The 22,003-nt window shown below is 46.5% G+C and overlaps 2 protein-coding genes across 6 annotated transcripts in view; one reads left to right on the top strand and one right to left on the bottom strand.

The window, feature by feature from the left end:
• Positions 1-12,111, top strand: part of ARHGAP17 (Rho GTPase activating protein 17) — a 52,197-nt gene extending 40,086 nt beyond the window's left edge. Inside the window, exons 17-18 of the mRNA XM_008568463.1 lie at positions 3,313-3,933; positions 11,608-12,111. Coding sequence (XP_008566685.1) covers positions 3,313-3,933; positions 11,608-11,738 — 752 coding nt within the window. The 3' untranslated portion in view covers positions 11,739-12,111. The remainder of the gene's footprint in view (positions 1-3,312; positions 3,934-11,607) is intronic.
• A 5,485-nt stretch (positions 12,112-17,596) lies between these two features.
• SLC5A11 (solute carrier family 5 (sodium/inositol cotransporter), member 11) overlaps positions 17,597-22,003 on the bottom strand; it is a 76,304-nt gene continuing 71,897 nt past the window's right edge. For all 5 annotated transcript variants that reach the window (XM_008568460.1, XM_008568458.1, XM_008568459.1 and 2 more), the window contains 4 exons: positions 20,566-20,734; positions 19,909-20,124; positions 19,058-19,226; positions 17,597-17,904 (listed from right to left, as the gene is read on the bottom strand). In XM_008568460.1, coding sequence (XP_008566682.1) covers positions 17,699-17,904; positions 19,058-19,226; positions 19,909-20,124; positions 20,566-20,734 — 760 coding nt within the window. In that variant the 3' untranslated portion in view covers positions 17,597-17,698. The remainder of the gene's footprint in view (positions 17,905-19,057; positions 19,227-19,908; positions 20,125-20,565; positions 20,735-22,003) is intronic.

The raw sequence follows: 22,003 nt of genomic DNA, 5'->3' as shown, positions 1-22,003 counted from the left end.
GGATAGGTGACAGAAGTCAGGCGTGAGCACTCTGTGAGGGTGTCCCCATTGGAGGCTCAATAAACCCAGTAAAACTAAGTTTTCTCCCTTACCAGAGCTCAGTTCTTCAGTTGTTGACTTTGGTTTAGAGGCAGTGCTATACAAAAAATCACAAAAAACAAAGCACAACTGTGTGTTCAGTGAGAATCCTGGCCTGCATGGGAGATGCTCACCCACAGAGAAGTGTGCAGGCTATGCCGGCCCAGGGGACAGCAGCTGGTGGCCCCACCTCTGCTCACTCACCATGTGGGACCCCGTCTCCTTCTCTTTTTGGTGGTGCTCCTGTCATTGAATTCTCACGTGTGAACATGTCTCTGGAAACTGCTCTGTAACAGGGAATAGGAGCGACGTTGGCCTGACTGGCTGCAAGGGGCACGCCAAGCTCTAGCGAGAGCTCAGAAAGACAAAGACAGGGCCTGCAAAGCTGGGGGTGCTGGCACAGCAGGGTGCAGCAGTGGGGCTGGTCTAGGTAGGGTGGAACAGCGTCCACAGCAGTGTCGTCAGCAGGTTCAGTTGTGTTGGTGGCAGCCAGACTGGCTGTTGCAGGAACACCTGCAAGTGATGAGGCCCCCTAGGGGGTGGTGGTGCCACAGGAAGGGAGGATCAAGGAGAACTGGACAACAGGCATGCCACTCATAATGGGAGTCACCATGGCAAACAGTTGCGACAAAGGGGAAAGGCTCTGGATGCAAATGTTTGAGTTCTAGCTTTAACCGAAAGTCACGTGACTGGCTAAAGGCCGTTCGTTTGACCTTTTCTAACTTAATTCCTACACGTGTATAGTAGACATAAAAATGCCTCCCTAAGGGGATTGTGAGGATGAAATTCGGTATGTCTGTTATGGAATCTCTGCTTATAAAGCACTACACAGATGTCAGTGGGATTTCTACAGATTACAGGCAGAGGTAAATTCGGGTGCACTGCCTGTCTACAGGGCCCTGCTCTCCCCTTCGTAAGGCCATTCTCTCCTCTGTATCCCAGCTGATCCTTGAGGGAAGTGGTCTTCTCTACCTAGGTTGCAGGTAGAACTCTGATTTCAGCCGGAGACTCTTCTTCCAAGCCACGTTAGGAGTCTTTCCTGCTTCCTGAAATCACAGATCTCAGGCATCCTCGCAGCAGCAGTTGGATTCTTTCTTTCCCAGCACCTTCTCAGGTGATTGTGGACAGACCTTCCTTCCTCCCAGCCCTGCTCAGCCTGGGACTTGGGCCCTGTCGCCCTGTCACACTGCTCTCGTGTTTCCTCTCCTAATTCTCTCTGTACCCTTAAATGTCAGGTATGGTCTCTTATTCAGTATGAATTTACAGCTAATAGAGCTTAGAGCAGAAAAGTAGACATTTTTTTCCAAAGCTGTTTATTGCAACCAGCGTATGGCTAATATTCCAGCGATCCCTTCCTTTGTTAGCTGGTTGGTTGTTTCTGTGGGAAAAGGTCTTGTGAGATCCAGGGTCGAAAGTTCTAGGCCAGCAAAGCACAGCAGACTTTGCCCTGTCAATTCTGAATTCTGAGCCCTGTGAATGGAGCCAGGCAGTGTAGGAAGGAGGAAGTTTGAAAAAGGATCCAGGGAGTCCACATGACATAGTTGTGAGTCTCTATTCTGCCACTTACTAGCTGTATAACCTTTTATAAGACAGTGTGCTCTCTGAGCCTCGGTTTTCTCCACTGTGAAATGGGCATAACGATGCCCATCCTGCAGTGAGCTTTTGAGACTTCAGTAAGATAATTTATAGCAAGGGCCTGACTTGGTCCTGGTGATGCATTTGGTGAATGCTATGTCATTTCTCTCCTTCATTTCCTTCTCCTTTCTTTGGAGATCAATAGAATCTCAGCAGAATTTGAGAAATACTAAAGTCTCTCCTTTCTACCCACCCCGCCCAGCCGAAGACCAGGTCTCCAGATCTGTTGTTCTCCCTCTTGCACTCCTCAGCACCAAATTCCCAGCCCTGACCTCAGCAGGTATAGGGAGGAGAGTGTTGTGATTCAGCTCTCTATAGGGAAATAATTCTAATGTAACTCTTCCAGATTTGTACATTTATCTAGAATATATCTATTAACTCAAATGATTCTGGAATTCATAGAATTTTTGTCATTAAAAAAAAAAATTCTCTAGAGAACGTGGCTTGTGGCAGAAGGGCCATGGTATGTGCAGGTGGCCCAGTCGTCTTGGGGGTGTCCCCCGTAGCTCTTCTTCCTCTCTCAGGTTATGTGAGAGAAGCCCTGGCAGGTGGGCTGCTAGTGGGCTTACAGCAGCATTTCAGTGTTGGTGGGGCTGCCTCTGTTAGCTGAGTTTTCTTCTTATTGAACTTTTAAAATGACAAGTCTTTAAAGGCCTGTATGTGTTTAATATACTTAATAGTTTAAAATAGACTTTTAATCTTAGAATAATTTTAGATTTACAGAAAAGTTGCAGAGATAATACAGTCTCTCCACTGCATAATGTGACATTTTGGTCAACGACAATACACATATACGATGGTGATCCCATTAGATTTCAGTACTATATTTTCACTTTACTTTTTTTACGTTTAGGTATGTTCAGCTAGACAAATGCTCACTGTAGTGTTATGATTGCCTGCAGTATTCAGTACAGTAACATGCTGTACAGGTTTGTAGCCTAGGAACCATCAACTACACCGTATAGCCTAGGTGTGTATTAGGCTGTACAGTCTAGGTTTGTATTTAGTACTCTATGATGTTCACATGACAACGAAATCGCCCGACGACACATTTCTCAGCGATGCATGACTGTCCTTACAGTTGCCATATACCCTTTACCCAGTTTTCCCTATTGTTAGTATATCACCAAGACACATTTATCAGAGCTGAGAAACCAACATGGTTAGCATTAGCTAAACTCCATGTTTTGTTCAGATTTCTCTAGTTTTTCTACTAGTTTCCATTTTCTGTTCCTGGATCCCATCTGGAGGCCACATTGCATTTAGTCATCTTATCTCTTTAGTCTCCTCTGGTCGGTGGCAGTTTCTCAGTCTTCCCTTGGTTTTTCATGGCTTTGACAGTTTGGGGAGTACTGGCCAGGCATTTTGAAGAAAGTCCCTCAATTTGCATTTGTCAGATGTTCTTCTAATGTTGGGCTGGGGCTACCGGTTTTAGGGAGGGAGACACAGAAGGAGGTGCCTTCACGACCACATCCCACCAGGGATACATGATGTCAGTGAAGCTTGTTACTGATGAGGCTAACCTTGGTCCCCTGGCTAAAGGAGCATTGGCTGTCACTTTGCTGTTCTTACTGAAAGTTGTTTTCCCCCTTTGTACAGCTGTTAAAAAACCTGCTCCAGCTCCCCCGAAACCAGGAAACCCACCTCCTGGCCATCCTGGGGGCCAGAGTTCTCCAGGAACATCTCAGCATCCACCCAGTCTGTCCCCAAAGCCGTCCACCCGAAGTCCTTCTCCTCCCACCCAGCATGCGGGCCAGGCTCCAGGCCCATCCTCCACCACCTCCCAGCTCTCTGCACCCCGGAGGTACTCCAGCAGCCTGCCTCCAATACAAGCTCCCAGTCACCCGCCGCCACAGCCCCCAACCCAAGCCATGCCACTGACACACACCAAACCAAGTAGCCAGGGCCCTCCCACTCCTGTGGCGTTGCCCAGTGAGCACGGACTTGAGCAGCCACCTCACACCCCGCCCCAAACTCCAACGCCCCCCAGTACCCCACCTCTAGGAAGACAGCACCCTGGCCTGCCAGCTTCTCAGACCGTGGTGGCAAGTAACCCTGAGACTGTGCAGCCACATGCTGGAACCTTACCAAGACCGAGACCAGTCCCAAAGCCGAGGAACCGACCCAGCGTGCCCCCGCCCCCTCATCCTCCTGGTGCCCACCCAGCCACGGATGGCAACCTCACCAGCACAGCACCGACAGCCTCCAAAATAGTAACAGGTAAGTAGGAAATTGGGTACTCCCCTTCATATAGGCTTTGATTTACAGCTGCAGGCCCAACCTAGCCCGTAGCCAGCTCGTATAATTAAAGTTGTAATGGAATGCAGCCCTGCCTGTTCATATTGTCTGCGGCTGCTTTTGTGCTAGAACAGCCAAGTTGAGTAGTCCTGGCAGAGCTCATATGGCCCAAAAATAATTACTACTTGGCCCTTTAAATTTGTCCACCCCTGATTTATATTTTCGTTATGTTTAAGACCTACTACATTTATATTTTTCTAAGTATAATAACTTTAAGTCCAAGTGGAGGGTATTGTGTAACATGAGCATGGAATTCATTTCTTAGTGAATTCCTCATTAAAGGGCTTATTTTCCTTCTAATAGTAAAAATGTTTATAGTAAGTGAAGAATTTCAGGGATAACTTTAAAAAATATGATTTATGCCAAATTAGATGCTCTAGGAAGGGAGATCTCATGACAGGATCATATCACAGTGCTGGTCTCTGCTAGCTTGGGAAGGATGAATCAAGGTTTTCCTGTAGTCCCAGTGGAAACCTGATTTGGAGTGGTGGCCATGGTACAGATTATTGTGGACTCCCTAATGGGATATTTTTTATAAGCCATCTAGAGCATGGCTATTTTATTTAATTATGATCTAAAAGAAATCTTCATCCCAAGTGCTCTAATTTACTATTTAATTTCAAGATGGATAGATTTTTCTTCAATGTGTTTTTTAAAAAAGGTAATTAGGAGCCTTGAGTCATTTCTTTAAATTGTTCTAAGTGGAAGCATTTCTAGAGAAGCTGAAATAAAGCCCTGGGCTCTCCAGCCATACTGAGTGACTTCTCAGCTGAAAGTGAGCCAAGGGTGCACTCAAAACTGATACCCCAAGTGATAAGTAAGGACTGACTAACTATAGAAAATATCTTTTAGTAACCTTTTTTTCCAAGAATATAACTCATAATTTGCACATATGATAAATGGTTAATAACTTTTTTCTGATGACCCCAGAGCTTTTATTTTGAAAACAGCAAAGCCACATTGGTTTGTTTGTTTGTTTGTTTGTTTCCCACTAGATGCCCTTCCTAGTGCCCTCTCAGGTGGGGAAGGTTTCCAGGACTAAGGTCTGTAACCCCCCAAGCAGCTTGCACCGCAGCTCCAAATGCTCCTGCTCAGCCATGTTGTGCATATGTGCTTTTGACCTTGTGCTCAGGAGTGGCCATTGGGCCCTGTGCCATGGCAGTGGCCATCCCTTCTGTAGCGGGTAGACATTCCTGTTGTTTTTATCAGAAGCACTTTGAGCTGCAATGCCCCCAGTTCAAGAGGTAGTAGCAGTAGATTGAGAGTCCGAGTTCAAGCCACTCAGATAACATACATACTAAGAATATCTTCTTTCTTTTTGGTAAGCCTTTTGCAGCATTCTACTCTTCTCAGCATGATTCACCTGTCATTGATTGGCTCATCAGCATCCATCCAAAGAGGATTCGGGTGCAGTTGGCACAGAAAATTGTGTCCCTTCTGTCTTGAGCTTTAATTTTTAATTTTTATCTTAAGTGCAAGTTAACTGCATGGAGCTTCTTAATTTGGTGTTTGAAATTCTCAAGACCCAATAAATAAATAAATAAATAAACAAACAAATAAATAAATAAATCTTCCCCCAAAGACCCTACTGAATTCCTTTAAATTCCTTTGCATTCTAGCATGCTTCCATTCTGCTTCCTTAAGCCATATGAGCTTTTTTAAAAAAACGCTGTGAGACTCATTTGAATCTGCCTTTGGGTCCTCACTTGGACAGCATAAGGCTTTCATTATGTGCACAGCGGCTTTAATCAGCTGATCTGAGCTCTAAGCCTTTTGTGGGCTACTTAGCCTGAGTGTTCACAACTTCAGTCTGAGTAAGACTTTCTGTAGAAACCAGAAGGAGAAAATCAGAGTGCAGCCTTTAAAACAGAAAAAGCACAGGCGTGATTCCACCTTCCTGACTCCTTGGTGATTAACCCAAAAGTCTGGGGGTTCCTGGTTGGGTGTGGAAGTCACAGAGTAAAGTGTCTAAACCCTACTCAAGGCTGAGCCTTTAACACTTGTGACACATCAAAATTTTATTCACAAATCTTTCCTGTTACTTAGATGAAAGACTACAAACCAGAATTATGACTGTTCTTTAATACCACTGTTAGCTGGGGTGTATTTATTCCAGAAGGTTACTTTATTGATCTGTTACAACACTGTAATGCACTGTACTTTATAATTATTAGATAAGTGAAATTTTACATTAAAAATACTTTTCCTTAGGATATCAGCTAAATGTTTAAAAACCAACCTGTGTTATAAATTCCCTTAACTCAAGAAATTTCAGGTCACCACAGTTGTCCTTGTATTACAGAATTAACCTTTAATATCCTAATATCCCCTAGACTGCCATTGTAAAGTACACACAGTGTCACCATTTAGAAGTTATGAGTCTGCTAGTGGTGATCATGCTACTATTAACCATTCATGGATATGGCCATTGGGTTTTCAAAAAGAAAAAACTATAACTTTGTTGGACGGGACAGTCCTTTATTGTGACACTTTTTCACTTGGAAAACTTGAGACAGATAAATTCTTGAATACAGGTTGTTCATTTAGAGCACTTAATCTCAAAGAGTTGGATTAAGTCCCGTGGGATTAAGAAAACCTTTTGGGGGATATGACTGCTGCCGGGCAGGTTTGGCAGCCAACTTGTGGCAGCTCAGCACCAGCACGGGAGAATGGAGGGATTCTGGTGTCATTTTGAGTCTCCTCTTAATTGTGACTCTAGAAAGCAGTAGGGTTTTAACTTCCCAAGTGAAAGAGTTTACATCTTGTTGTTTTTAAAGTAATAGATTTTAGCAAAGATTATTCTAATTTAAACATTTTATTAAATAATTTAGATGTATGACCTGCTATATTCTGTAAGAACTGAAATTGGAATATTTAATGGTAAGGAAAAGGCACCTGATTGGCCAAAGCATTTTTGCTACTTTGTGATCATATTTGTGCACTCATGCCTGTTACTAACCAGTCACCCTAACCCTGCCTGCTTGCATCCCCACTAATAGTGCATGCACTACAGGAGGACTGGCTTTGTTCATGCTTGCTGTCAAATATTCTGAGTACTAAGAGTGTTCCTAGAGGTGTAGCAGGGGACACAGGGCTAGCCTTGTTACTTCTTTAATTTCCGTTCTTGACTATATCAGGCAGGCTTGAGATGTAGAAGAAAGAACAGACACCGTAGAATCAGGCCTTCCTGAGTTAGAATTTCAGCTCTCTGAGTACCAGCCGGCAAGCCCAACCTATTTGATCTATAAAATGGTGATGTCTGTCAGAAGTATTGAAGGGATTAAATAAGTAAGAAAAACACCTACTTCAGTTTTCATTGCACAGTGGGTCTAAGTGAATGGTAGCTATTTATTATCATTTTTATTTAGAAGAAAATAGTTCTAATCAGTTATATATTCGATTCATTCTTCATCATGTTAACAACTCACATGCCCAGACCATGCCCAGACTGTGCCTTCAGGACCAGAAACTGGAAGGCGGTCAGGGGCGTGGCCTGGGGGGTCCATGCTTTGGCTCTCACACACTGCTTGGTTTTCCTAGTATTAGTTCCCTTATGGGTTAAAAAGACAATGCTCTGGAAGAGGAGATATTTCTTCATTTAGTGAGCCCTAAGAATACCCATGAGTCATTGGTCTGCCATGCAATGGTTAGACCAGGTCACTCTCATAGTAGTAATAAAACTGGATACTTTGCTGATTGTTGTACTGTTCTCTTTTTAAATCTAACTCTCTTTATGTCATCAAAGAAATGCATTTTTGAAAATAAGCATGGATATTAAAGAAAATTTGAGAAATAGCAATAAGAGAAATCAACCATAGTTCCACAATTGAACTTCTATTTAGAGATTGCTATCTTGCTATCATTTTTCTAGTTTTATTTTTCTAAAAGATGAGGAGGTGCGTAAAGTTATTTGACATGTACTGATTTTGATCCTGCATTTTTATTTTACTTCATTGCATATGCTGTTTCTCATCTTATGATGTAGTTTCTTTAACCATCTTTTTCAATGACTGATAATGTTTCATCAGGGAGATGTGTTATTACTCATAGTTAGACATTTTAAGTGGCTTCTACTTGCAGTTCATTTTTAATAAATAGATACTAGAATCATGTCAAGAGAAACAGCCAGAATCTCTCCTTTGACTAGGATAATAAAAAGTTGACTCAAAGTCTCTCATAGATTAGAAGGTCTCTCATAGCTTTAGAAAACTGATGAGGAGTACGTGGTGGGGAGACAGAGTTTTTTCACCCTGCAGTTGTGCCTGAAGCACTTAATTTCAAGGGTGTATTTGGATCTGTTCCTTGTCAAAGTGACTATCAGAATACGTTAGACTTTTTGAAGGGTCCGATTCTGAATATGTGCTTTTTGAAAGTACATATTGAGAATTGTTGAAGTGACCTTCTAGAACCATACTCTAAACTGTAGAATACCAGTTCTGGCCCCAGGAGGGCCTGCTTCCTGGATAAAGATGTTCAGTTCAGGAACCCGGGTTACATTTTTCAGAGCTCCAAATCCACGATGCACCGTTCTGCCGTAGGGCCAAGACTGGTTTCTGGGGGGTCTCTCTTCTGCTTTTTGTTTGTTTCTTTTTAATATAATACCTGTCACATGAACTTAACTCCAAGCAGTATGCTCAAAGAGCAGCCCTTGTTGGAATGGGGATAATATATAAGTTTATAGCCAGAGAGGTTTAGAAGTGTTCAAAAAAATAAAATATAACCAGGTTCTTGCAGGTATCTTTGTAAAACAACCTTTTTCTCCTGTTTGCTACAATGAGCCAGAGTGTTTCAGACTCAAACCGTTATCTCCTCAGATGATGTGTTCCCTCTAAAGACCCTCACCCGAGGATGCCACAACTCCTTTGTGGAGGAGGGACAACATTATGCTGGTTAAGAACCAGAGTCCAGCCAATCTAGCTTGGATCCTTTCTGCCCAGGACGGGCTGTGTGTGCCACCTTGGACGAGGACTAGAGCCTCTCTGATTTTCTCTATGTCGTCTCTGCGGTGGAGCACGTGGGGTTCAGGGAGAGGACGTGGTGATGTGTGGAGCACTCGGCAGTCTCTAGGAGGCAGTCATGCTCAGTAATGTTAGCAGCTGTTGCAATGAAGCTCAGTCTTTCTGAAAACTGGCTCCTCACACATCTCCGTAATTCTGATTACATTTTGTGTGTAGAAAGATTCATTGTTTCCTTTCATGAAATGATTCATGCGAAAACGAGAGAAGGGCTGGGGAAACCAGATGGGGCAGGTAGCAGGCAGAGTAAAGGAATTTCTCTTATGCCCTAACCACACATTTTTCCCCCTGAATATACAGTTAGCGTGTGTTCATCATAAATTGAAATTACTTATTTGTGACATATGAGGAAAAGAGAAAGATAGCACGTTTGTCCTCTGGGCGTTGTTCATGGCTAATAGGTGTTCGCTTGCACGTAAATGCAGATATTAGCAAGTAGTAATGTAAGAGTATGCACAGTACCTTCGCGTCATGCGTCCCCACCAGGTCATGTCTGCTCCATAGTTTCTTGTAAGCTCTTTGGGCTAAGAAGAGACAATAGCTCTTTGGTGCTACTGGCTGGTAGCACCATGTTTGTTGGGTTAGGATAATGGGGAGGGGATTGAATTTGCAGTGATTTTTTTGTACCAGTGTTGCCTTTGAGAAGGATGGCTATTCATTCATCCGTCCATCCATCCAGACATCCAAGGCCAGCCACAAAATTTATTGAGCATCTGCCACTTGACAGTCAGTATTCTAGGCCCCGGGGATACACTGTAAACAAGACAGACGCAGTCCCTGCTCTTGTCGACTCCTATTCTGCTGAGGACTAAGCCGAGACATCCTCTATGGTGCACACAGACCACCTTTGACTGCACCACTGGATGGTGCCTTCCAGCACAATTCAGTTGGTTTTACAGTTGTTGTAAGAACTGAATTGTCTGAAATGATATTTAGCAGCTGAACTCTTTGACACCTTGACACCTCCATAAATCTAGAAATTTCTCTGAGTCGTGGGACATAGGAAAAGAAACTTTGAGGGACAGGTCCGCCAACCCAGGAGCCACTGTGAGGAAAGGGATGCCCCAGAGAGTAAACAGATCTGGTAGCTCAACTGTGGGGACAGGAACCGGGCTCACAGCAGTCATCCTCCGAGAAGCACATTGACAAGGAGCAAGCGAAACAGGACTGTCAGAACTAGCTCCCAGAGAGGTCAGATGTGATGTAACTTTGCACCACACAAGTACAGGAAAGCAGCTCCTCAGTGTAACTGGGAAACGCCCTAGTAAACCCACCCTCCGCTCTAGTTCCTCCTACCCCTACCGAGACGAGCTCTTACCTGGCAAAGTAAAACTGCAGCAAACCTGAACATTTCCCTTCTTTTTTTTTTTTTTGTCTTTTCTCTTTTTCCGTGTCCGGCAACGGATTGCAACCCTCAGTGTTGCCCCCGTACCGGACCGGGGACCGGCAACGGGACTGCAACCCTCGGTGTTGCTCCCGCGCCTCGCTCAGCCAGCGAGCGGGAACCGGTCTGTATGTGGGATCCGAACCCTCGGGCGGGAGCGCCGCCGCGCTTCCCAAGCGGCGCACTTATCCAGTGCGCCACCGGGCCGGCCCTGAACATTTCCCTTCTCTCTTACCCAAGCCCTAAACTATCTCACAAGGCCCTCATAATTTGCTAAAGCCCACATCTATGCAGCGTCTTCAAAGGTTCATGGAAAATTAAATATTATCTTTTAATTCTATTTTCCCACGAACGTTTTGAAGTGCCTTTGCACTAGAAAAACCAGCCCTTCTGACTCGATTAGGACCTGGCTCCCTGACTTGATCATCAGTTTCGTTCAGACTGTTCTGTCTGGTTCACTGTTGTACCTGCAGCAGGGATAACAGAGTCTGGCATGTAGAAAAGAGGATTAGAGGTATCAGTATTAGAAAGAGAAGAGAAAATTATTATCTGTAGGAGATATGATGGTCTACCTTAGTGGTTGTCAACTGCAGTTGATTGTGCCCCCCAGAGAACACTTACTTGGCAGTGTCTGGAGACATTTTTGGTTGTCACACTGTGTGCCGCTGGCATCTGGTGGGTAGGGGCCAGGGACGCTGCTCAGCATCCTGCAGTGCACAGGACAGCTCCCATATCACAGAATGACTCAGCCCGAGGTGTTGCGAGTGCTGAGGTTGAGAGCATAGTGTTAGTAACAGGAGGAAAGCCTGCCAGCTGCAGAGGAGAGCATGCTTTCCAGTGCAGCCCATCTGTTCCTGCAGCCCATTGTGGTCAGGAGGGTTCAGTTAGTGCATGAGGCAAGTTTCCTTTCCTCAGTCAGAGCAAGCAGGTCCTTCGAGGACTGCATCTCTGAGGACTGCCTGGGCCCACAGAAGGGGCTGCTAGAGCCCGGAGGCGTGGCTGTGCCACGTGGCCGCCTCTGGGGTCTCAAAGGCTTGACTCAACTTCTCAGGGCTGATGAGGCCTCTGGTAAGGGACTGTGTGCGTGTGCATGGGCCAGCCCTGAAACTCGCAGCCCCTCTCCTTTTTGGAGCGCCCTCGGGTGGTCTCTCGGGCATTACACTGACTGATACCCTGTCTCCTCGTGTTTTTGTCCAGACACCAATTCCAGGGTTTCAGAACCGCTTCGCAGCATCTTTCCTGAAATGCACTCAGACTCGGCAAGCAAAGACCTGGCCAGCCGTGTTCTGCTGGACATAGACAATGACACAGAAAGTACCGCCCTGTGAAGAAAGCCACCTCCCTGCCCTTGACCCCTTCCAAACTCACCTTTGCAGACCAAACAGTGAGCAGCTTTCAGTGGAGGAACAAAGAAAGGCTTGTTCTGCAAGACTCAGCCTTCTGCACAGCCCAAGGAGAACATGGGGCCGACACTTAAAGCTGAATGACCTGTGTCTTGAAGAAGTTTGCTTTCTTCACAAGGAAAAGAAATCATGCCAAAAATTCAAAAACAAAGAAATACCTGGAGTGGAAAGAGCCTTGCTGCTGAGCCGTGTGTAGCTTTTGTTGCTGCTGTTAATGCCGCCAACACCAACAGCAATTTGGAATGGGTGAGAAGCAAAGCGCCAACTATCTATTTAATAAAATATATTAATTATGTAAGTCGCCTGCTTCCTGCTACTTGGACTTTCATTCTTACATATCAGGAGGAGGTTCCTCTCCTTCAGACTTGCTGCAGAGTCATTTTGTATGGAATGTGGTCTGTGTCTCCCCCAGCCCCTCAAAACTGTGTGCATTGATGGTGACTGCTGGATCTGTCACCTCATCAAACTGGATGTGACTCGTGCCTTGTCAGATTGCAAAATGTAGAAGGAAATGTACTGTTCTTTTTTTAAAAAAAGCAAAACAAAACAATGTAATGGCTACTTGATAAAGATCGAACATTATTCTAGTTTCATGTTTAATTTGAATTAAATATATTCTGTGGTTTATATGAAAAGTTTATCACTCTTGGAGGCCACCTGTGGTATGTGTATGAGTGTGTATGTACACTCACGTGCATGTTGTCACTTAACGAATAGAATTATGGATGGGACACCTCGGGGGTCTAATTTAACTGTAGGAATTTGAAAGAGTAGACAGTAAGGTCACAGTAGTGACAAAGGCCACCAGGTACCCCAGAGACCTCCTAGACTGGCTGTCCCTCTGCGGATGTTCTAGGGTTAAGGCTGTGCTCTTGGTCTTAACCAGTCCTGACACCCCTTTCGTGTCCATGTGGAGATACTTAGACTCTGGGAGGCTGACTCACAGTAATTCAGCCCCCATAGGGCAGTGTGCTTGTCACAAGCTACTCCTTGCTATGGGAATCCCCTTTTCCCGTGATGGGAATGCTTGCGTGCCTAATCAAGGCACCTCTTTCCCAGGATTGAAATTCTTGGGAAGGGCGGGTGGATGGGGAATTGGAGCAAAGCAAGGCTGACAGTCTGGACAGCTGTTCCCATGATAGATTCTCCCTATGATAGATTTCTCTTGGGAACAGGGAGGGACACACTGCCAGAGTTGGCTGCCCCGAGCCTTCCACTGATAGAGTTGTCTGCTAGGTGTGTCTGTGACCCACCCCTTGCTCGGAAGACACTGGACCTCCTTCCACTATGAACTGACTTAAACCTCACTTGGAAAGGGAAGCTATATTTTCCTCTTCACTGAAGTTCCCTGTGCCCCCAAAGTACTCCCTACACATAATTACATTGAAAATGGGCTCCTGTAAACCCATTTCCCCTGTGTCTTAAATTTACATCTGCTAAAGGCTCACTCTCCTCTGCCTTACACCACTCGTGTGCTGTGATTTTTCCATACCCCCTGTAGCTATACAAACCCCACAGAGAAAGCAAAGTTTTTTCAAGTTGCTCCTCAGTGTTGGGTGCCTTGGAGATGCTTCCACCATGATGCCTGAGAGCTTGCACTCGGGAGGAAGCAGGGACACAGTGTCACCGAGGAGGAGGAGTAGGTCCATGCCGACATTCTACCGGAATGTTGCCTGTGTTTGTTATTGCTGATTCTGAAATACAGCAAACCACGCCCTCATTATTTTAAGAATGTTATTCAGTTTTACTCCCCCATGGTTTGTAGCAATCTCCCTGCCCGGACAGCTCCAATCTTCAGAACAATGAAAATGCTTTTATTCTGTATGTGTGTCGAACTGAAGCTACTGCCTCTTGTCTTCGGGGGATGGAGGGGTGTGGTGTGGTGCTTAGCAGCGAGTGCTTGGAGCTGGAATTGCATTTGTGCCACCGAGGCACATCCAGAGGCAGGGCCTGGAGTGGTGCCTGCGTCCTCTTTCCTTCTCATTCCGGTGACCCGAGATTCCTCCAGCTGGGGGAGTTGCCACATTGCTCAGCACCGTCCCTGGCACTGCACTGGCAGAGCCTCTTTTCAGCCTACCCACCATCACAGGTAGAGAAGTCTGTCATCTGCACTCATGGTGGCCCTCCCTGGCCATCCAGGAAGGTACTGGTCTCTAGGAAGATGCTGCTGGTTTTCTGCCCTTCAGATCCTTTCCTTCCCTTCTCTACACAACAGTTTCTCGTAGCAAGCTCTAGTCCTGTGCACTCAGACCTTCTGTCCCTGCCCTGCCCCCCTACCTGCACCACCACACCAGAGTCAGGGACCTGCTGCTCTCACCACAACCTGCAGATCAGCACCCATCTGGCATTCTGGCAGGAGCTGCTCTCGATCTGGCACTTTGGAGGCTGCAAAGGGTCAGAGTGGGCCCTTGGATGCTTCGACTACCCCTTGCTGGGTTCTACCCAATGGTCATTCCAAGAGTTCAGATGCAGTTGGACTGAACTAATCCCTAAACTGTCTTGATGGCCCTGGTTCCCTGGGGGCTCTGTGGAGGGACCCTTCCTCTCTCGGGGCTTCAGCTCCTTGTGCTCCCCACTCCCGGTGAGTCCCACAAGTGCTCCTGTTTGAAGGTCTTAAGCCCTCCTCTGGCTTCTCTCCCGGTGGTCTACTCCCACCATTTTCCTACTCTATTCCAGAGCCTTCACCCTCTTCTTCCAGATCCTGCAGTATAATCTCTACACTCCGGGGTCCCACACGGTCTCTGGGACTCACAGTCTCAGGTCTTGCATCGGACTGGGCATTACCTCACTGACAAGGACGCTTCTAAATCAGTTGCTTCCACTTTTCCACTATGATGTTGGTGGAGCTGGGGAGAAGGAGGCAAGATAGGCTGGTGTGTTGAAGCCACTGCCTCTGGAGCTACCAAAAGGCAAGCAGTGACCAAGACCACATAAGCCTCCAACTGAGGGGAGGGCACAGGGCACCGATCCCCCAACCATCCTCCAGCCTGCAGCCAGGCTCGCATGGTGCCACCACAGCGGCCAGCACCAGCATCAATGTGTAAGGGCCGGGCACTGGAGCTGCTTCCCCGGCAGGCAGGGCCCGTCTCTCCCAGTGCACTGCTTGGGAGCTGTGGGTGACCGTCTACTGCCGCCATGGGTTCTACACAGCAAACAGAACCAATCTGCAGAGGAAGAAGTCAGCAGACGTGCAGAGAGGCAGAGAGCAGAGACGGGCAGAGAGCGTGCTCTCGGTTTTCAAAGCCCCCCCGCTCCCACTCTGTGTCCAAGAGGCCATTTTGCATTTCTTGGCCTTGTATCCTTGCAGTCAATTGCTTTTCTTGTTTTTTTTTTTTTTATTGCATAAATGTTCCTGGGTTTGTTTCTATTACTGGCAACCAAATGACTCCTACCTGATACACCCCTAGAGGAAGCTGTCCCCTTCTGCCTGCTCTCAGGCCATGGCTGTGTAGACCCACGCGGCTGTGCAGGTAACTCTCCTCTTCCCACACTCCACTCCCAACAGCACCATGTACATCCACGCATGCATTCACACACCACATGCACTATGTCAGGTGTCTGTTGCTACACTCAGCAGCTGACAACATATTTATTATCTCACAGTCCCTACGGGTCAGGAGCCAGGCACAGCTAAGCTGGGTACTCTGCTTAGGGTCTCACAGGCTGCAGTCAAGGTGTCAGCCAGGGCTGGGTTCTCATCTAGAGGCTCGACTGGGGAGGATCTGCTCCCTCGGGTTGTTGTCAGAATTCATTTCCTTGTGGTTGTGGGACCACATGGTCTGAGGGCCCTGGTTTCTTGCTGGACATTACCTGGAGGCTGCCTGCAGTGCTTGACACTCAGGGTGTTCTCGTGTGGCTGCTACTGCTCCAAGCCAGCAAGGAAGGTCTCCAGAGTGAGTGCTGGTGAGACAGTCATATAATTTAATAAATATTTATATAAGTAACATATAATATGTATAATGAGGCATCAGAGTGAGTGACACATTCTGCCCTTGTGGAACTTTCAGTCTAGTTGGGCAGACAGTTAAGCAATCATCAGTGATACGAGCTTTGAAGACACATGTCATAATGGGATTGGTATGGTCAGGAAAGGCTTCCTGGAGGAAGTGATGTCTGAGTGGTGACTACAACAGAAGAGAGCCAGAAGAGGAAGGAGGGACAGTTTAGGCAGAGGGAAAAGCAGAGGCAAAGACCTGTTGATTCGATCTATAACCATGCTTATGGGGCCCCCTTGATACCATCCACAGTGCTAGACTCAGGAATGAGAAAGACCGTGGATAAGGTATGACCTTAGATTGCCAAAGGAGAGTGGTCAGAGTCAGAAACTGGAGAGGGAGGGACCTGGCTGTTGGGGTCTGGTCATTCCCAGCAAGGATTGTAGACCTGCTGAGTTTGGGAAAGCCACTGAATTACAAGCAGAAGATTGGTTTGATCAGTCCGTTTGTTCACTCTGCCTGTGGCTGGAGAGTGGAAAGACTAGAGGCAGGAAGACCAGTCAGGAGGCTGGTGGCAGCAATCGAGGGGAGAGGTGGCAGTGGCCTGAGCTGCCATAGTGACAACTCCCACTGACACACACTTCAGTTCCAAGCCAGAGGCAACAGAGGTCTCGGTGTGAGGGGAAGAGTTGGGGGTGGGGGGAGCTCAGGACTCTAATGAGAGCCTCCCGTGCCTCCCACTCCCCTCCTTTAGCCCTCAGAGAGGGAAGCTCAGTCTCCCCCGTGAAGATTGCCCTTGAGCCTATCACCTCCAAAACTATCCTAGGTTCTGGCCAGGAGCCAGTTGGGGATATTGGGTAGGAGCCTCTTCCGGGAAGGGCTGAGGGGGGCCTTTTGTCCAGCCACAGCTATCATTTGGATTAGTGTGGAAAAGCCAGCCCTTCCAACAGGTGTAGGGACTGGGCTAATAATACATTTCCCTTAGGACCAGGCTGGTCCCAAGTGTTGAGGGCATCAAATAAGAACTCAGAAGAGACCATTGAATGACTAGGTGGACGGGTGCCTCCTCAGCTCTGGTGTTCCCTGTCCATTTTCCTTCACTTGCCAGCTCTATCAGGCCAGTAAGGAGCTTCAATCCACTCCACCATTCCCCTTATCCTAGGACTGAGGACTCATGGCCTGGACTACCCCAGAGATTGTCTCAGGGCAGACTCTGTTGACCCCATCTTGGTCTTAGCTATGCATGTGGCAAACACAGCCCCTATGTGTCATTCCATCAGATCCCATAGGACCCAAAACAGAGAAAATGATGTCTAAGGTCAAAAGCCCCGTATTTGGCCCTCGGCCAGCAGAGATGCCCATCCTTCTGGCTGCTTGTCTTTAGGGGAACATCATCGTGGGGAGTGAAGCAAAGAAACAGTCTAAACCTGATTTTCTTAAAGCACAGGATTTCAGGGCACCAACACAGGTCTATTTCCAAGCAATCATATCCAGGAGCAAGTATCACCATGAGAAAACCATCGGGGACCAGCTATTACTTTGCCCAGAGCCAGCAACGGTGGAAGGCAAGAGATAGAATTCAGGTCTCACTCACTGCACCATGAAGGTGAGCTGGGGCGAGTTCAGATGCTAAACACCCAGCCAGGAAATGTGGCTGCTGCCAGGCTGGGAGGTCCTGTCGGTCTCTGCTTATTTACCTCTTTGAATTTGGCTGTTGACATTGCATGATGGATAGGAAAAAGGAATAATCAGCCTTTTAAGAAAAGGAAGCTTTTATGTGTCTCTCCTTTTCCCAATTTCTAACCTTCATTCCCTTTCAACAGAAAAGAAGACACCTCAGAAGCCTCATGATAAACAAACAAAAGCTTTATTATTATTTTTTTCTTTTGTTAAAAAAAAATGGAGCATCAAAGATAAACTGAGAGCTTGGACTCCTGCAGCCACCCCACATTAAGCAAAGTAGCCCCAGAGAAAGATGGCACAGCTAATGCAGACGATGCTGCTGATGTCGAGAAGCATTTTCACAATGGGGTTTTCTTCCAAGGACAGTATGGCAGGTTCTGCTCTGCTCGGTGGCTCTCCCTTGCTCTTGCCTTCCATTCCACAGAGCCACAAGATGGCTTTCACCACTTTGGACCTCTTTGGGGTCACATCACCTAGAAAGAACCCAGCAAAGAAATGTCATAGATTTGGGCTATGCCTCCCAGAGAAGGGAGAAGAGAGCACTAACCAGATGTATTCCATGCACTGGTAAAAGTAGTTTATATACCTTTTCCAGAAGGCATTCCAGAATACCTAATTCTGGAAGATTGGTATTTTCCAAAATTCTGCCATTTCAGATGAAGGAATCAAAGCTCAGACTAACTAACTTGAGCAAAGCCACATAGCTGGTAAGCAGTGGTAGAGGTGGCAGAGGTGGGACACCACTCTCTGAGTCCTTCCTCTGTGCCATGTCCCCTTCCAGGAGGATGAAAGTAAATGAGCACGCTAGTGGAAAACTATTTCTCCACTCAGAGCTGGGGCTGCAAACTCAGCTGCCAGTGTGGCCAGGCAGGTGTATCTGAGTCAAAGGGAGCAGATTTGCATATTAAACATGTTGAAATATTCTTCACCCATACCAAGACATATATCCTCTCTCATTTTTCTTGGAGCACATGGCCTTCTGGATCCTTGAGTTTCCCACTTTAAGTTAACATGGGTTCATATCCACAATATGACATACAAACCAAAAAAAGTTAAGACAACCCATAGTCTTAGGGTCATGGAGACACTAGGGGCCGGTGGGGACTTGGCTAACTGAAGGGCACATCCCAGATCTAAGGGGCAGCTTCTTTACAGCTCCAGATAACTTTTGCCATGTAGACATGTGGGCCTAATGTTCCATCAAGAAAAGATGGAAGTCTGGAATTTTACATGAAATCTCCTGTTTTTAAACTCATTTTATTAAAACAGTAGGTAGGCTCAACCAAAACATGTCTGCACGATGCCAGTTGGAAACCACTAATTAGAGAACAGTAGTGGCACTCCCGCCTGCCGTGTGGGGCCGTGTAAGGTTTAACAAGCCATGTTTTAGTAGGCACTCAACCCGCATTGGCAATTTTTGCCCATCTGAGGCTTCTGTTGAAAGTTACTAAAGAATCCCCTTCTGGTGTCTGGAGAGTGGGGAAGGGCCAGACACTGGAGCCAGGGGGGTGCTAAAACTCTATGTCTGTACCCTTTTCTGGCTTGTGATTTGATAGAAATATTTCCCCCTTAAACACACAACGCTTCTTGACACTCCTTCTGTCACTGAGGAGAGAGGCGACTCACCGCTGTGGGTTTTGGATGTGTTTTCTTGAACGATATCAAACTGGATGCTGGTGCTGCTGGCCTCCGATGTCCCATTCTGAGAAAGAGTAAGACGCAGGGGCATTGCTGGTGGCACCTGTTCCTTCTGGACCACGGGGTCATGACGAGTAAACCAGGTCAGGCGACTGACCTAAGGAGCAGAGATAGGTTTCAAGATATTGGCAAGGGTGGGGGGGCTGCTGTCCTTTTCTTATGTCCCCTGCCCGACCCCTAGCTCAGCCTTCATGTCCGAGTCTGCTCCCAGTCTCGCCCTCTCGTCCTACCCTCCAACGAGCTTAATGTCTCTGCACTCTTCAGAATCTGTAGCTAATTCCCTCGCTCATTCTCCAGTCTTTCTTCAACAACTCTCATCCTCATGTTGGGATTTAATCTACCCTTACTCCAGTCCTCAGGGCCTGACCTCAGCCCTGGGACATGGCAGGATCCAGAGATCGGCTCATCCATTTCTCTGGCCACAAGGATTAAATTGGTTCATGGGTGAGCATGTGTCTTGAGCTGCTCTATCAATCGGAATCAGGAACTTTGCTAGAAATCCTGGGACAGAAATGCTTATGCTTTTACTGAATGACAGTAGAAGAGGGTACATCCCTAGAAGCTGCTTGGCCCCATATGGGGCCCAAGAATTGAAGCGGAAGTGAGAGATGAATTCTGATGACCTTTTCTGAATCCTGAATTAACCTGTCCCTGAAGCCTAACCCTGAACTTTTCAGCTTTTTGAACAATCAATCCTCTTTGCATAAGCCGGTTTGGGTCAGTTTTCTGTCACTTGCAACAAAGAGTTTCAGCAGATAAAACCATCAACCCAAATGTACCATCTCCTTGGAGGGCGGTTCTGTGAACCAGCTCACAATGGACACAGTGATCAGGGTGGCCGCGGACAGAATCATGGAGAAGTAGAGGTAGTGGACGTTCTTCACCACAGTCGGACGCTCATCTGGCTGGTCACACCGAGGTTCCACATAAATAAAGTCCAGGACCAGCCGAATGAAGCCTAGGAGTAGGCCTGTGATCAGGCCCAAGAAGGCACCCTGCAAATCAGAGCAAGACCATCTTAGAGATGGCAAGGGCATGGGCCTCCAGGAACCTCAAGAAGCCATCTCAAGAGCTTGTCTTTCTTGTGACAGTCACTGCATGCATCAGTGCTTTGAAAAGGACTGGAGCTACTACCTACCTGTTTATCTTTTACATATAATGAATTGATTATGTATAATTTACTCATTCCCTGTTAATTTAGCTTCCCTGTTTAATGATAAATACACCAAGATACTTCTGAGAATCCCCATTGCTTTCTTCAAAGGCCAGGTAACACCTTCCCCATCTCTTCTGCCACAGAACTCAACCTCCCTGAGGACACCCAGGTCCAGCCCAGCCTCACATCTCCCTCTCGTCTCCTGCCCTCCCCACCAATCCCCATCCTCAGGGGCAGCCACACTTGGTTCTTCCATTCTGGGAGGCTGATCCAGTCATACCTTCTCATTGGTCCGCTTCCAGAAACACCCCAAGATGAAGACCACGGCCACAGGCGGCTGCAGGTAGGAGCTGATGGACTGGATGTAAATGAAGAGTTGGCCCCCCTGACTGGCCTGGACCGCGGGGATCCAGAGGATCGAGACCAGCACCAGCAGCAACACAAACACCCTGTGCCAGACCAAGAGAAGCCCCAGATTAGTGCTGTCATCCCTGAACATCCATTTCGTGCTCTCTTCTTACAAAACAGCTTTATTGATCTTGACCTTGACCTTGGTGTTACAACACCACACTCTAACTGACTGAACTAACCAGCCTCACTCAGCATAATGTTTTTTGAGGTTTCATGTTGTAGCATGTTTCAGTATTTCATTCCTTTCTATTAAAAAGTATTCCATTTTCATGACCAATGCCATTACATGCCATTGTTTATCCTTCACCAGTTGGTGACATTTGAATTGTTTCTACTTTTCGGCTATTATGAACAGTGCTTCTATGAACATCTGTGTTCACGTCTTTGTGGGAACATATGTTTTCATTTCTAGCATCACAATTGCTGAGTCACACGGTAAGTTTATGTTTAACTTTTGGAAACTGTTTTTGAACAGTTGGACCATCTTATATTCCCAGCTGCAATGTAGGAAAACGCCAGTGTGTCCAGCTCCTTGTCTGTCTTTTTATCATAGCCCTTCTGGTGGGTGCATAGTAGAATCTCATTGTAGCTTTAATTTGTATTTCCCTCATGTCTAGTGATGTCAAGCATCTTTTCACGTGCTTATTAGCCATTTATACATCTTCCTTGGTGAAATGTCTATTCACATCTTCTGGTTGTTAGTCTTATCATGTTTGGGGAGTTACTCGTGTATTCTAGATTACAAGTCCTTTATCAGATCTATGGCTTGCAAATATTTTTTCCCAGTCTGTGGCTTGTCTTTATTCTCTGGATGGTATCTTTCAGAGTGAAAATGTTTTAAATTTTGGTGACGTCCAATGTACTATTTTTTTTCTTTTACGGATTGTGCTTTTGGTGTCATAGCGAAGAACTCTTCCTAATCTGAGGCTGAGACAGCCTTCGGGGTGCATCTTCTTGAGTGACAGTGCTCCATGGTGCTTATTTGCATGTATTTTACATAAAATTTATATGAGGTCACTTCAAAAAGTTCACGGAAAGATTCATATTATCTTTCGATTCTATGTTCCCACAAACTTTCTGTAGTACCCTAATATGTCACTCATTTTAGCCATTTCAGTTCCTCCCATGAGACTTCAGGACTTTGCCGAAGGCTCGGTTGAGAAACCTTCCCCCAAGTCCCAGAACATCCTCCTCTTACCTGGCTAACTCCTATTCATCCCTCAGTGCCCAGTCCAGGTTGCTCCTCCTTTGAATCTCTGGGTCACCTGACTCTGCCATCCTAACACTCATTAGGGTTTTAATAGTCT

Source organism: Galeopterus variegatus, unplaced genomic scaffold (genome assembly GCF_000696425.1).
Source record: "Galeopterus variegatus unplaced genomic scaffold, G_variegatus-3.0.2 Scaffold411, whole genome shotgun sequence".
Classification (NCBI taxonomy): domain Eukaryota; kingdom Metazoa; phylum Chordata; class Mammalia; order Dermoptera; family Cynocephalidae; genus Galeopterus; species Galeopterus variegatus.
The sequence above is the reverse complement of the archived record's forward strand: the minus strand, read 5'-3'. Positions and strand labels throughout refer to the sequence as shown.